This window comes from Lagenorhynchus albirostris, chromosome 2 (assembly GCF_949774975.1).
Source record: "Lagenorhynchus albirostris chromosome 2, mLagAlb1.1, whole genome shotgun sequence".
NCBI lineage: Eukaryota > Metazoa > Chordata > Mammalia > Artiodactyla > Delphinidae > Lagenorhynchus > Lagenorhynchus albirostris.
This window is the reverse complement of record NC_083096.1, coordinates 140,918,046-140,933,534: the sequence shown is the minus strand read 5'-3', so window position 1 is coordinate 140,933,534 and position 15,489 is coordinate 140,918,046. Positions and strand designations below refer to the sequence as shown.

Below are 15,489 nucleotides of genomic sequence, written 5' to 3'. Positions count from 1 at the left end.
AGCCCATGGTGATGACACACGTGGGGAGAGGCCACTGAGCTCCAGCCAAGTCAGCAGCCAGTGCTCACCCGGGGCCCAGGTGTTTAAGGCTTGGGGGAACTGGGTTCCCCCTTTCTTCTCTTTAAACCACAAGGCAGCTGTGGGCGTGCGTGTGCTCATACACGTGGGGACTGGTGAAACCAGAGGCCTGTAGTGGAAGCTGACTGGCCTACTGGTCAGTCCCCCGAATGGGGGTCCCAACTCTGGGTCTTGTTTGGGGGCTTCTGGGCCACCAGAAAGTACAGACACCTGAATACTGACCGCAAGTTCTAGCACAGTTTGGAACCTGTGCTCAGAATATGCTGTGAGAGGAAAGAGACAGGGCCCCCCCACCCCACGCACTCTTGTACACACAGTCACATGAGGTTAGACACGCGATGCCCCAAACCTGCACACTTACCACGTAGGTGCCGGGTGATGAGGAGGAATATGGAATCTAGAAACAAGAGGGGGATGACACCTCAGAGACACCTCCTCTGACAGGCAATGAGTGCTCTACCTTCCAAATCCTTTGGGGGACACAACCTCACTCTTGATGGGAAACACACTGAGCCACCTGGTTAGTGTCTCTAGGGGGGCCAGGGATGTGAGCCAAGTCCAGTTCCTATGCTGAACCGATCCTGAGAGCCTTGGCAGGGAGCCTTGGGGGGCCATAGGCGCGGGAGACCCTCCAGTTCTAGGTCAGCAAAGTGAGCGCTTCCCCCACCCCCGGCCTCCTGCCCGGCACTGTCTGTGCTAAGCCCCTTCCCAGCTCCTTCCTCTGAGCGCTGGAAGCCAGCCCTGCCAAGAAAGAGGAGGTTGGCAGGAGCCTCTACATGGACAGGGCTCTGAGCCCGGCTCGCAGCTCACACCTCAGCTTCTGCAGAGCAGCGGGGAGAGCCCCTGAGGGCCCCAGCATGATACTCCCACGCTTCGCCTTACAGGTGGGCTTCTCCTTGAAGGCATCAGGTGGAATCCTGCTGCATCCCACTCCCCATGACACCTCCAACCTGGGGACAGGAACCACCCTGCACCCTAGAACGCAGTCCCTAGCAGATAGCGCCTCCCCCCGCCAACCTGGGTACTCACTGAGTTAGCACTGTTAGGATTGGGCCAGGGTCTGCCAGCTCCCGGGCCCCTGAGAGAGGGAGAGAGAGATGGAGACAATGAAAAATGATGCTATAAGCACCAACGGGGTAGTGCCAGCAGGGTCAGAACAAGAGGGCTGAAATCACTAACAGGAAGCCTTCATACACTCCTAGAGCTGTTCTGGGGTAATAATGTGTAGTTCCGTGGGTAGAAATCTATAGATTCCTATAAATTATGTGCAAAATTTGTGAAAATAATATTTCCTCTGCACATGCATTTTCCTAGAAAGGGAATACAGAGATTCTCATAGGGATCAACTACCACAAAGGGGCTACACCACTGAAGTCCCTGAAAGAGTGATCAACCGTACAGGGCTTCAAATCTTGACCCTGCCACTTAGAGCTGTGTGAGCCTGGGCAAGTTACTTCACCTCTCTGTACCCTCAGTTACCCCATCTGTCAACAGGGGATAATAATAAGCACCTCACAGGGTTATCATGAAGATCAGGTGAACTAATCCACGTAGCAAGCTTGGAAGACTGCCTGGCACAGACAAGCACTATAGGGGGGTGTATGAGGTCTCATCACCGGTATGCTCAACATCCTCACTTTACTGATGAGAGACTGAGGTCCAGAGGGGTGCCAGTGATTACTCCCATCACAAGTCTCTCAGGGGGAGCAAAGGGCGGGGAAAGCCATGGGCTCTGAGCCGCCAGCAGGGTGGTTGGCCTTACATGTTAATCCCGGGCATGGCGGGGCCAAGGGAGTTGGGTGGTGGTCTCATGCCGCTGCCGTAATTCTGCAACGATAACCAAGCGTCAGTCTATGAGAAGGAGAAGGGGAACCGGAGAGAGAAGGAGGGGGAAAAACAAACAGAACATAAACGAGAGAGTTAGTCTGTGAGAAGAATCTGATGAGAAAGTAATACATTCATTAAAAAAATGCTGGGTGGGGGCTTCCCTGGAGGCGCAGTGGTTGAGAGTCTGCCTGCTGATGCAGGGGACATGAGTTCGTGCCCCAGTCCAGGAGGATCCTGCATGCCGTGGAGCGGCTGGGCCTGTGAGGCATGGCCGCTGAGCCTGCGCGTCCGGAGCCTGTGCTCCGTAACGGGAGAGGCCACAGCAGTGAGAGGCCCACGTACCGCAAAAAAAAAAAAAAAAAAAAAAAGTTGGGTGGGAACCAACTGACAGGACCACAATGACAAGCCAGCACAAAGGAACAGTCCCAGCTTTAGATGCAACTTCAAGGGCTTCAGCATGGGTCTCCCGAAAGCACACAGGCATCCAGGAAGCAGCTCATGATGCTGGTTGGCACCTGCCCTCAGGACTCAGGCAGGAAAGGGGAAGAGACTCAGTAATAGGACCAGCTGGTGACCACCACCCACCTTAGAAATCTGGGGAGAAGAAACAGCCAGCAGGCTGGGGGCAGGGCTGAGTCTGCACGTGGGAGGGGAGGCACACTCCCGAAAGGCCTGTCCCGCGGCAGGGCATCTGCAGACCCCACCCCGCCCCGGGTCTGGGCTGTCCCTCCATATCGTCACCCGATGCAGGTGTCAGCACGTGCGGCCCTCAACAGGCACAGTACTGGAGGAGCAGGAGGGAAAACTCTGTCTCCCTGCTCAAGGGAATCACTGTTCCATTTAAGAGAAGAGTCTACACAAAACTTGGAAACTTGCAGGAGTCCCAACTCAGCTCGGCACAACCCACCATGGCAGTGGGATGAGTCAGAGCCACTGAACCAGGCACCCAGGCCTTTCAGCTGGCTCATCTCCTTCACCACTGCTCCCCGACTCACCTCTTCCAGAGCTATTTTCTTCGCAGGAATAAATATCTTGCCTCCCTTCTCCACTTGGCAGGCTCCTACACATCCTCCAATACTCAGCTCAAACAGCACCTCCTCTGTGAGGCCTTCCCTGCTCCATCCCATGGGGTTAACTGCTCCATCCTAGTCACTCCCAGAGTGCCTTGTAATGTCCTCCCCCAATGGCCTGCAGCACTCTAGCTTATGATCGTGGCCACATGTCCATCTCTCCCACTGGACTCTGAACCCCTTTGGAAGGCGGGAACTCTATCCTACTGATCTTCATACCCCCGTCACTGCACACATCAGCTGGCACAGACTGGGCGCTGAATCATCAACGGAGTGAAGAAGTGAATGAATGGAAAGTAACATGAGGCTGGCTGTAGCTTGAGCTCTGCCTTTGCAGGAGAAAGTAGCAGGTTGGTGGAATTTTGATGGCAAAGGAACAGCCAGCATTGGCCATTTTTTACTGAGCACATAACACATACAGTCTCTGGTTTGGACCTTGTAACGATGCCATGAAGCTGGTATTATTCCCATTTTATAGAAGAGGAGACTGAGGGTCTGGGGGGAGAAAGATGTGCCCAAGTTCACAGTCAGCTAATGTCTCCGCTGGGGTTTAATCCTGGATCTGCGAGCCTCAGGGTCTGCTCTCTACACCACACATCTGGGAGGTGGGGAGGAGGGTGGGAGTGGGGACACAACAGGAGGCTCAAGGGCCAGAGCTGACAAACAGAGCCGCCATCAGGCTGGTGGCAGGTTCTCCAGCCAGGGACCATCTCGGGACCACCTCCTTGGCTTGGTCACCCAGAGAGGGGTTTGGAGTGAGAGTGTCCAGACAGGATGTGCACAATTACTGCAGCAGCGCCAGGCTGGCTGGCAGACAGCAAGGCCTGCAGTAGGGGGAGGGAGGGGAGCGTGGCCGCGGAGGGCTCCTCTGGCCGCCAGCATCCCCCGTGCCCGCTCAGGGCTGAGTCCCTGGGCCGGAAGACACTCACCTGCCCTGGAGCAAATATGCCGCAAGATCAGTGAACAAAGGGGCCAGTCCCTCCCTACGGACAATGCCACGCGTGGTGAGCAGAGCCACCGATTTGAGGTCAGAACACGGAGAGCCTGCCCCAGCACAACCTGACTCTGGGCAAACCACAAAAATAACAATGCTTCCTCCGTGCCAGGCTGTGCTACGGGCTTAGTATCACCTACATTTAACCACCACAACCTCACTACTATCCCCACTTTAAAGATTAAGACACTGAGGCGCAGAAGCAGAGTGATGGCCCCTTGTGCAGCTATGATCATGGTTTCAGAGCTGCAACCCCTCCACTGTGCTGCCTCGTCCATAAGATGGGGACAAAGAGCCCCCACCCTTACAGGGCCGTGTGAGGATCAAATGAAATGATGGCCCTGAAGTGCTCCCTCAGCCCTCAGAGGTGTGTACTGATTTGGGATGTTAGCAGAGCAAACGCCAAAGCCTTTAATACTGCCTTAAGCATGAGGTCTTAAAGGGCCCTTTCTAAGCCCACGTGCAGTTACTAAATCCCCTGTACAAATCTCAGCCTCGCTTCCGCTGCTCCAGAACAGGAAGCTCACCACCTCCCCAGGCAGCCCACTCTTCCACTGTGTGCAGCCTGGCCAATCAGAAAGGTCTTCCAGAGAGAGAATGAGATCTCCTCCAGGGGCTGCAGCTGCTTCCTGCTCTCTCTCACACCCAGGAGAGCGGCCGGCACTGTGGGGATGGAGTGCAAGGCTGGCCTGGGGGCCGGCGGGAGCCCAGGACGTGGCAGCAGAGTGTGGCGAGGAGGAGATGAAGCAGGGTGCTCACTCCTGAAAGACATCTGGACACGCAGCCCCTCAGGGGAGGCTCCGGGGGCACCACCTGCTGCCCTAACCCGACCCCCTCAGGAGCCTCCTGAAAGCCAGCACGGCCACTGCCCAGGAGGGAGCAGGCCTGCCAGGTCCTCCCTCCCGCAGAGGCCCAGACCCCGATGGCCACTTACACGGCCCCACTTCACAGATGACAAGCTGGAGGCCCAGAGAAGCCCAAGACTCACCCAAGGCCACACAGTAACTCAGGGGTGAAAGTAAGGCTGACAGTCAGGTTCTGGAGGCAAGTTTTCAAATCAGAGACCCTGGCCTTTCCACAGAGGATGGGAGGGCTTAGAAGCACAGCCTCACGGACTCAGTAGAAATGGTTCTCTCTTCTCCCAGTGCCCACCTGCCCGCAGCACTGGGTTCTGAGGTGTGGCCGTAGCCAGACACCCCCTCTTCCTGACCTCAGCACTACTCTGCAGGGACGGGCAGCTGGAGACCCGAGAGGAGTCCTGGGTGCAGCCGTGGAGCCAGCCACATCCACAGGGGTGTGTGCATGAGTGTGTCTGTCTACCTCCCCACACCCACAGCTTGTCCCGACGAGGGCGCCCCAGACCCTGGGCAGGGGGGCTGATCCGTGGTCAGGAACTATAAAGGGTCAGGCCCCACCCTCTTGGTCTCAGCTCTGCGCTCTTGGGCAAGGTCCACGGTGATGCAGAAAGGCACCCTGCAGCTGGCAGGGGCTGGGGCCTGCTTCTGCTTCCTGCAGCTCCTCGGCACAGGGGCTCTTTTTTGATGTTGCCTGGGGCCCCAAAGAATAGTCTTTAGGACAGACCTGTCAAAGGGGTCTCCAGGTTGCTGGGCAGTTTCCTGGGCTTTGGGCCGGCCCTCCACCACCTCTAATCACGTAGCAGCCTGGCCAGCCCCACTGGGAGGTCTCCGAGGAGCCACCGGGGAAGTGCCTTGAGTGGCTCCACTCTCTCCTCCCCAGCCCAGGGTGCCCTGGCCTGGTTTACGATCCTTCCGTCTCCTTCTGGGGTCTCTGCTCAGAGGCGCTGAGCTTGGACTGTCCTGGCTCAGGGGGGAGATGCAGCTTCTCCTGGTGGCACAGGCCTGTCTCTAGGGATGGTGGATTATCCTTGGCCCGAACGTTCTCAAATGCAGACAAGCCAGGTTGGCGATCTGATTCTAGGCTGTGCTGACCCCACCCCAGCCGGAATCCCAGACGCGCTGCAAGTGGCATCCGGGGAGCCCTCAGAGCCCTGCCGGCTTCAGCCTCACACCAACAGGATTCACTTTTGAAACACTGAGCCAGAAGTTCCCACCTGACACAGGCACAGGCATAATTCGTTAAAGGGAGAATACAATTAAGTGGAAATACTACCTCCTTTTCGCCACTGGCTGCTTCACAAAACCAGAATAAGATCTGCCTGAGGAACTGAGGGCAAAGGGCAGGGTGATGCCTAGTTTGCTGGTTCCTTTGTGACATTTAGGCCAAAATGATACACAACCTCAGAAAGTATGATGTTACTCCATTCGGTTTTGAAACCTATAAAGTAACCCCAAGACCACCCTGTACCTATTCTTTGTTCAGAAAGTTCTAGAGTGGTCCCACTATTAGCAATGTTATTCTCCACTTGGAATAACAGGCTGAAAGTTTCCCACCTCTGTGTCCAGTCTCAGCACGGCCCCGTGCATGCAGTGGTGCTTACTAAAGACTGCCTGAAGGGGCTTGGTCACCTTTCTTAACAGTCCAGGCATGGCAGAGACAGGGCTCCCTCCCTGGGCCCAGGTTCTAAGGAGGGAATGGGATCCGTGCAATGCTTTGCGGAGCCTTGTGCTGCGGTCTGTCTCACAGCTGTTGTTTCACGCAGCCCCACGGTAAGCCCTGTGAGGTCATCACCCGGACACCCATTTTGCAGATGAGGGACTGCAAAGAGGCCCAAACAGGCTGAGCTGAGGCCAGGACGGTGTTCCTACCACTAAGCTCATCCGTCTCCTGTCCACTCTGAGTGATCAGGGCAGCACCCTCAGGGGACAGAGAGAAAGGGCTTGGGGGGTAGGTCCTGTCCTCTCCCTACCCTCAGCTTGGGGGGCTAAAACTTCCAGGCTCTGTGATGCCCACTCTCCTTGGCTGACCCCAGAACCTGCAATCCATCTCATACCCCAATCTTGCCCAGGCCCAGGCTCACTCAAGGCCAGGTCTTTCTGCCCCCAGTGAGGGGCTGGTGAGGACATCCAGATTGCTCTAAGGGAGGTTTGGCTCTGGAATTTAATACTGCACCCTACCCAGAGGGGCACACGTGATATGGGAAAGGAAGGAAACAGAAACACTAATTAGAAAAGATACATGCACCCCTATGTTCACTGCATCATTTTTTACAATAGCCAAGATATGGAAGCAACCTATCCATTCATCTTGGATAAAGGAAATGTGGTACACACACACACACACACACACACACACACACACACACACACAGAGAGAGGAATATCATTCAGCCATAAAAAAGAAATCTTGCCATTTGTGACAACATGGATGGACCTTGAGGGCATCATGCTAAGTGAAATAAGTCTGATAAGGAAAGATAAATACTGTATGACTTCATTCATATGTGGAATCTAAAAACCAAAGCAAATGAACAAACGTAACATAACAGAAGAAGTAGTTACAGATACAGAGAACAAATGGGTGGTTGCCAGAGGGGAGGAGGGCGAGGGGGCGGGGGGAGGAAACAAATAAGTGAAGGAGATTAAGAAGTAGAAACATCCAGTTGCAAAATAAAATGAGTCATGGGTGTGAAATGTATGGTGTGAGGAACAGAGTCAGTAACTATATAATATCGTTGTATGGTGACACCATCATAGTAACTAGACTTATTGTGGCAATCATTTTGAAATGTCCAGAAATACTGAATCACTACGTTGTGTAACAGGAACTAACACAGTGTTGTAGGTCAATTGTACTTCAAAAACAAATGAACTCATAGAAAAAGAGATCAGATTTGTGGTTACCATTGGCAGCAGGTGGGGCTGAGGAGGTGGGGGGGAGGATTGGATGGAGACAGTCAAAAGGCACGAACTTCCAATTACAAGATAATTAAGTACTAGGGATGCAACATACATCACGATAAACAGAATGAGCACTGCTCTACGTTATACGTGAAAATTGTTACGAGTAAGTCCTAAGAGCTCTCATCACAAGGAAAAAACATTTTTTTCTATTTCCTAATTCTGTATCAGTATAAGATGATGGATGTTCACTAAACTTATCGTGGTAACCATTTCATGATGTATGTAAGTCAAATCATTATGCTGTATACCTTAAACTTACACAGTGCCGTATCTTAATTATATCTCAATAAAAGCAGAAAAAAAGAAAAAAAAAAGGGAGAGATGTTTTCAGAGCCCCTGAGGTTGGCTGGGTGGAAAGGGTCAGCTGGCCTCACTGCAGGGCTAGCCTCTCCCTCCCCTCTGGGCACCAACCTCCGAGCCTACGAGAGCTCCACCCCTGTACCCTGCTTGGTGAGGCCAGGAGGGCCCTTCTCAGCAAGACCTCGGCCTTCAGGACCACCCCCTTTAAACGTGCCGTGAGAGTGTGCCAGGCTGCTGCTCGAGGACATGGACACGACGAAACTCCCGCTAAGCCAGGAGGAAGCCCTAGACTTCGGGACACTCTGCCCTCGGTCCGTCTGGTAATTACCCATTCCCAGCTTCCGGAACCTCGGTATTACTACAGACTTAACAAGCTGTTAATGGCCTTTGCCAGAAAAAATAAAAGAAAACACGAAGCAATCACCAAACCCAAGCAGCTCGAGTCCTGAACACTGGTTTTAAGGCCTCAAGTTGGAAAACACGAACTGCTTCCTAAGAGGCTACCCTGGGCCAAGCATCAGGCCAAGAACTTGAGCCTCCTCCTTTCAGCAACCGTACAAGGAAGTACTGGTCTCCTCCCATTTTACAGATGCACAGTCTCCAAGAATCAAGAGGGGTGGGTGGTGGAGTACTCCATCCTCTTGTGTCCCCTAGACACCCCCAACCCCCCAGACATCCTGGAAGTCCAAGGCCACTGCTGATTTCCACACCAAGAGGATCTCTAGTGTGTGGCTGAGGAATCTGAGAGTTTCTGACTCAGGACAGGGAACGCTTGGCTTTCAGACCCTGCCACCCCTCCCACGGGTTCCTGCGGAGGTCAGCTCAAGCCAGCCGCCCGGCAGGAAGGGGCCACTCTGGGAGCTTAAAAGGAGCTGGTGAAAACACAAGCTCTGGGGGATTTGAGGAAAGAAAAGAAAACTGGAGCTGCAATTGGTGTGGGCTTGCTTCCTCTTAGGATTAAGGGGCCGACGAAAGACAAGGACCTCCCTAAAAATCTTTCAACGCCACAGATGTTGCAGCCATCGCCGAGAAGAACGCGGCAGCTGGGTGTGCTGTAAATACAATTCCAGACAGAGTGGAGGGCCGTGGGGTGTGGCAGACGCCTCTTCCTCCAAAAGGGAGGCATGTGTGCGTGAGTGGGGGCATGACCTCATGCCCAAGGGAACCGGAAACCTGTGCAGGGGCCCAGAGCATCCCGACACTGACACGCAGGAGTGGGAGAGACAAGCAGGCCTCCAGGCAGGGCAGAAACGAAGGAAAGGAACACCCTAGAACAAAATCCTCCTGCTCTCACTGTGAAATGCCCCTTCTCCTTACTCAGACTTCTGGCTTTAGATAGTCAGATACTGGAGAATTCCCAAGGAGGGCAGAGCACAAACTCTCTGCCACGGCGCCTGCGGGACCCAGAGCCGCGTTCAAACACTCAGAAGAGCGGGAGCCAACTTGAGAAGGTGCTGGAACAGGGATGGCCTGCCAGGCCCCTGCCTGATGGTGCTGTGGGACCCGGGACCTGTGGGCGTGGAGCTGCACCCCAAGGAGCGACCACTGTGTTGCTGCTATAAAGGGGTGGGCAGGGCACTTGAGATAATTTCCTCTAGAGGTTTCTAAACTGTCCTTTTTGGCAGTGGAGCCCCTCTGGGCAAAAGAAAGCTTAGGCAGGAGCTTGGTATATGAAAATGGCAAAAGCTCTGAGTGGAAGGGAGCACCGGGGCCCTGGCCGGCCTGGCTCCTCGCAGCTGGGTGGTACCACCAAGAACCACGGCTACAGATTCACCCCCCACTGGACTGGGGGGGACGCTGAGGCCTGCTGGGGCCACCGAGGTGAAAGTGATTCGTCCAAAGTCAGACAACTGGTGAGCTGCAGGCAGAATAATGCAATATCCTGCCTTGGGTCCCAACAAACTGTGACCGTTGAGCCAGCTCAGGCCCACCCTACCTCCCAAAGGTGGGAGGAAGCTTTGGGGACCCACACCGCTGCTCGCGGACATAGACCCCTGCCTTCCAAATTCCTCAAATCCCTCCCATGGAAGGCTCCCAAATGCTCCTCTTCCCCAGCTCGCTGGGGGTCCCCTCAACTCTGCCAGGTGGGCTGCCCAGCTGTGGGCAGAACGGGCCGCTGGGGCCCTGGTCACGCCCTCTCCCCTCACCCCTCCAAGCTGCGAGACGTGGAAAGACTAACAGACTTGGAAAGAGAAGAGAAGGCGGGTGCACACAGATGGCCGGGAGATGGACAGACAGACAGGCGGTCAGTTACCTGTGGGCCGGGCCCCATAGGCCCCATGCCTCGGGGAGGGTTCATTCTCTGCATTGATCCTCCCATGTTGGGGTGCCCTGCGTGACAGAGCGGGTAAGCTGTGAGTGGCAGGAGGTAGAGGCAGACAGTGGTGGGGGGAAGCCCCTCCTGGTGCCCCCCCCCACCCGTGGCCCACCCTGCCTTGTCTATCTACCTTGTTGTCGCGTGGGATCCATGGAATTGGGCAGCAGTGGCTGTGTCCCAGGAACTCCTCCCGGAGGCTGAAAGAGACGTAAGACCCGAGGTGAGAGGCTGCTCCCCGGAGCTGGGGACAGACGGGAATGCACCTGCCTGCCCAGGCTCCCCACCTGACCATTTAGGGCCACTCATGGCCTCCCCGAGACCGCTCCTGCTGCCCGCCGGCTGGGGGGTCCCCGGGCAGCAGCAGTCAGCTCCAGCTGGTGTTATGGAAAACTGCAGCACGGGTGGGTCAGCATGGGTGCTTCGTCTCTGGGAGAGGAACCACGGCCCAGCGCTGCCATCTCGGCAGGTCTGTGCACCTGCCAGAGCCCAGGCACACTCTGGCCGGGCCACCAGCCACACCCCCCTCAGAGGCAGCACTGCTCCCTCCCTCCCTTTTACCACCCAAACTCCAGCTGATGCAGTTTAGGCCAAACCCTGTCTCTCCTTTGCCTCGTGGAGAGTGGAGATGTAACTCGTTTTATCCCCAACTCCCAACTGTGGGGACCCATGAGACCCACTAGCTAAAATCCTGCCACCGTGGGAGGTCCTTCTTCAAGGGGGCAGGGGAGGAGGTGGCTTTTGAGATTTAGATGAGGGAGCTGAGGTCCAGAGGCCTGAGGGCCCCCAGTCAGCCCTCAGTCACCTGCCGGCAGAGCCAGGAAGAACACCCAGGACTCTGGACCCCAGGGGTGGAGGAGGAGGCCTCTAGGAGAGGGTGAGCAGGATGCTGAGTGACAACCTGCCACCCAAAGCCTGGTGCCCGTGGCGTGTGCTGGTGTGACTACTACAGAGAAGATGAGGACGGGGCCAGCGGTCTCCTGAGTGAACGCCTGGCACACCGGCTACGAAAACCCCTTCAAAGCGATTTATTTGAGACTGAAGTTATTTCAGCTGCAATATGAAAAAGGAGGAAAGCAAGGGAAAGGGAACTTCGCTTTTAGAACCCCACGCCTTAGGACTAAGCACGGGCCCTCGGCTTGGAGAGGAAAGCCTCTGTGAAAGCTGGGCACCTGTGACGGGGACCTCCACCCCCGCCCCCTGCTTTGCCCGGGTCCCCCAGCCCCGACTGTGCTGTGGGGATGATGGCCGAGTGGGGAGCGGATGGCCCAAACCAGTTCTGGAATGAGGTGGTGGGAAACAAAGGGACAGCTTCTCACTGTTGAGCTTCAGAACGGGGTGTGTGCGTGTCTGGGGAGGGGAGGCTTCTGGGAGGGCCATGCTGCTTGAGCAGTGGCATCCGGCACCTGCCGCTTCCATCTGCCTGGGGCTGCGGAGAGTCTCTCTCTGTGGCCCTGGGTTTCAGCTGTTCCGACCTCCTGCTTTCTCCCAGCTCTGCTTCCTCCCCCGAGTTCCCAAGCTCTCAATCACCTGGCTGGTTTGTGTCTGCCCACTTGGGGGTTTGGGATATTTCTCGAGCCTGGTTTCAGGACTCCGAGAGGACACAGGAAGACCTGCCACTGAGGCTGTTTGGTTTGGGGGCTCTTGGGATGTTGAGGTGCCGGGAGATCCTCACCCTGGGCCTTGGTAAGCCCCCATCTAACTCTGATGGAGTGGCCGTAGGGGGTTGGACAACCACTTCCTCTCCAGGTAGCCCAGTGTTGACCACCAGTTCTGGCCGGAGGCTCTTCCTTGGGTTCCCCTAACCCTGCTGTGTGTCAGAACTCAGGAGCAGAGCAGGGCTTCCCGGAGGCCCAGAAGGGACCTAGGAGTCACTTCCTTCACTGGAGTGACCCTGAAGTGAGGTAGTCTGGGCCTCCTCCACCAGGGAAGGAAGGAGTGCAACAACCAAGGTAAAAGGGGCCGCACTGCAAGGGCTGAAGCCCTCAGGCGTGAGAAAGGAGAAAAATAACGGCTCACATATGGGACTGCAAGCACAAGCCGTGCACACACCCTGGGGGCCTGCTGCGGAGAGAGATGCTCTGGGGCCGTCCCACAGGCTCCTGGAACTAGGCCAGCGCCTCGCTTACAGCACCATGGGGCAGGCGCAGGAAGTGTCTGCCCAGTGAACACACAAATCCCACCAGAATCTGCTGGGTCATTCAGCTGCGTGCCTGAGTCCATGGGTTGGGTGCGGTAGGGGCTCCGCTGGGATGTGATGTCAGGGCTGCCTGACAACCCCAGACTCTAGCCTTCCTCTCCTTAACCCTGCTGAACCCCACTGCTCACCGCCCACCCATCTACCCTGGGTTGAAACACCACAATGCTCTCTGTACAAGGCTCCAAACCCCTAGCCAGGGAGGCAGATGGAGGACGGCCTTGCAAGGCTTTAGGGCCAGGTGAACGACCCTGAGCTCCCGGTCTCCCTAAGTGCCCTTCTCATTGCCCTAACCCAGGAGGTCACGTGGGCCTGAGCTGTTTCTGCTTCCTCCTCCTGCCCTGGGGAAGGCTGAGCTAATGGGTGGCATAGAGGCTTCTGTGGAACCAGCAGCCCCAACTGAGGCACTCTCCAAGAGATGCCCAGGGGCAGTTCCTGGGACAGGGACACATCCCCACTTGGAGGAAAGAAATGTCTTGAGTCCACAGGAAGCTGGAAATCGGTATAGATTTCCAATGGGGGAGTGGTGGGGAGGCTGGCCCGACTGATTTGTAATGCGAGGTACAGATGATGGATTTATTCTCCATGTGCCCTCTTGGGCACTTGCTCATGCTTAATTGATAAATAGAAACAAACGTCTCCTCTCGTGTCCCTTAATTGCTGGAGGAAGGGCCACAATTATGATAAGGAAGCATCTGTTCCGTCCCTGGGGCAGAGGCCAGTCTGGGCTAAGGAGAGCCCTGGGTGGGCAGGAGGGAAAGTTGCTGCTGGGGTCCGTGCATGTGATGGCGGAGAAGGCCCACTTGATGGCCTGTTAAAATCAAAGGCAAGGGGCAGCACTTTTACACCTATGAAAGCTAACTGAACCTGGCGAGGTGGAGAGGAAACAGCACTGGGCCGGGAGCTGCAGACTGACATGAGCCCAGCTCACTGAGACGCTTAAGGAAGTCCCTGCTCCACCCTGACCCTCTGTTTCCTCATCTATGATATATCCTAGGGTCCCTCTTTGCTCAAAAAGCTGGGTCTCTTAATTATTGTCCGAATTTTTCCCCTTTATGTCAGAGAAAACAGGAAAGAAAAGATTTTTGGAGAAAAAAAAATAGTGGAAACTGGTAGGCTATTTAACTTTAAAATTGGAGTCCCCTGGTTATGAGCATCTCTCCATAGTCCCTGTATTGTCTCACTCAGGAGTTTTCTTGCAGAGCCTTGAGAATGAAAGGGATCACATTCAGGTAATGCCAATCTAGCTGGTGACCTAACTCCCAGCTCCAAAGGCAACAAGGGCTGGATGTACTGGCACTGCTGGTCAGACTTTCTGAAGGGTTTCTGCAAGGTCACTCTAAGAATTATGTATACAAAGATGTATGGGCATGGAAATAAATTTCCCTGATTTTTTATTTAAAGTTTCTTTTAAGTCTGTCTACCCTAAAAAGAAGATAATTCATCTTTACCTCTGCAGCTCTCTTCCCACCCCTGGATGGGCTGAATCAGGTAGGGCAGCTGGGGACCGATTTCTCCAGACCACCTCGAATTGCCAACCCTAATGGGCCAGGATAAGGCCCACAACCCCAGGCTGAAAACCCCTCCCCGTAAGCAGACCACTTTTCTAATTACATGAACAAATCCTTTCTTATTCTGAGTTGGGTCTGGGAAGCAGGCAGACGTTGCTTAAAAACTTACAAATGTCCTCCTCGCTGCATCCAGGCTCCTGATCTAAGCGTTCCTACTGGCCATTTCTCCCCTTAATAGCAGGATTGTATTTACCAGCCTTGGCAATTCTCAAAAGCTTCCAGGAAAAAATGCACGTTGTCAATTAACTTCATTAAGAAGGAAGACCCTTTTCCAAGAAGGGGCTGGAAGGGAGGGGCTGGGGCGTTACCACCTTCTCTAGAATAGTGGAAACCCTGCGTTCCCCGCCTGCTGCTCCAGAACTGGCTGCCCAGAGCCCACCGGTAGAGGCAGGTGAAATGTTGAGAGGGGCTGCATGGGGACCTGCTTATAAGCCTCCCACATTACAACTGTCCCTCCACCTCCCAGCCCTTCTCTCAGATTGTGATCTGAGTCCGAGTCCAGCCGGGTTCACGGGTGGCCGAGTGAGGGGAGAGAACATGAAAAGGTACAGTACCTGGTTTCCCATTCTGATCGGAGGCCGGGGGCCGCCTGCGTATCGCGGTGACATAAAAGGCTGCAATTACAGGGCATTAGTTCAATGACAGCCTGCACTCAGCGGTGACAGACAGAAATGTGCTCCTCTCCACAAAGTCCAGTTTTGTTACAACTAGTCATCTTTTAAACTCTCTTCCTCTCGGTGGCCTCTTCCCTCCGGGCAAAACTTCCTTTGGGTGGAGGGAGTGATAGGTGCATATACCCTGCACCTGTTGGCGGAGATCTACTCTGGATGCCTGCCGGGGCAGCAACTGGGACCCGGCACAGGACGCGGAGGAACGGTTACAGCAATGCAGGGCAAAGGAGGAGACCTCTGCTCTTGGTAAGGGCAAGTGAAAGAATCGGAAAGGGACTTGTACAGAAAATTTTCAAGCGTGCAGACAAAGCTGGACGCGCGCTCACACGCACTCACAACACTGACAATGGGGGTGGGGAAGGGGAGCGCGGGGGAGGAGGTACACAATGAAAACAGTGAGGGTACAGCGGGCGCCCTAACTCAATGCGGGGGGTGGGGGTGGGGCGCAGGGGAATGGGCAAGAAAGCTTTCTCAGCAGCGAGAGTGCACAAAGAAAAGGCCAGGGATGCAGCTTTGGTTACAAACAATGGTTAACCAAACTCAAAAACCAAACCAAAAGTGAGAGGAAAAGACAAAAACGCAAAGGCCGCTGACAAGGTCACAGAAATAGTTTTCCTTTTCTTTTGGTTTCATATCCAAGCGGGAT

The 15,489-nt window shown here is 55.0% G+C and overlaps 1 protein-coding gene across 12 annotated transcripts in view; it reads right to left on the bottom strand.

Moving 5' to 3' along the window:
• Nucleotides 1–15,489, bottom strand: part of SSBP3 (single stranded DNA binding protein 3) — a 163,490-nt gene that overhangs the window by 11,226 nt on the left and 136,775 nt on the right. For 6 of the 12 annotated variants that reach the window (XM_060139966.1, XM_060139968.1, XM_060139970.1 and 3 more), the window contains 6 exons: nucleotides 14,727–14,786; nucleotides 10,538–10,604; nucleotides 10,345–10,421; nucleotides 1,841–1,929; nucleotides 1,108–1,156; nucleotides 440–475 (listed from right to left, as the gene is read on the bottom strand). In XM_060139966.1, the coding sequence (XP_059995949.1) occupies nucleotides 440–475; nucleotides 1,108–1,156; nucleotides 1,841–1,929; nucleotides 10,345–10,421; nucleotides 10,538–10,604; nucleotides 14,727–14,786 (378 nt within the window). The remainder of the gene's footprint in view (nucleotides 1–439; nucleotides 476–1,107; nucleotides 1,157–1,840; nucleotides 1,930–10,344; nucleotides 10,422–10,537; nucleotides 10,605–14,726; nucleotides 14,787–15,489) is intronic. The other 6 variants (XM_060139967.1, XM_060139972.1, XM_060139974.1 and 3 more) reach the window with 3 other exon arrangements.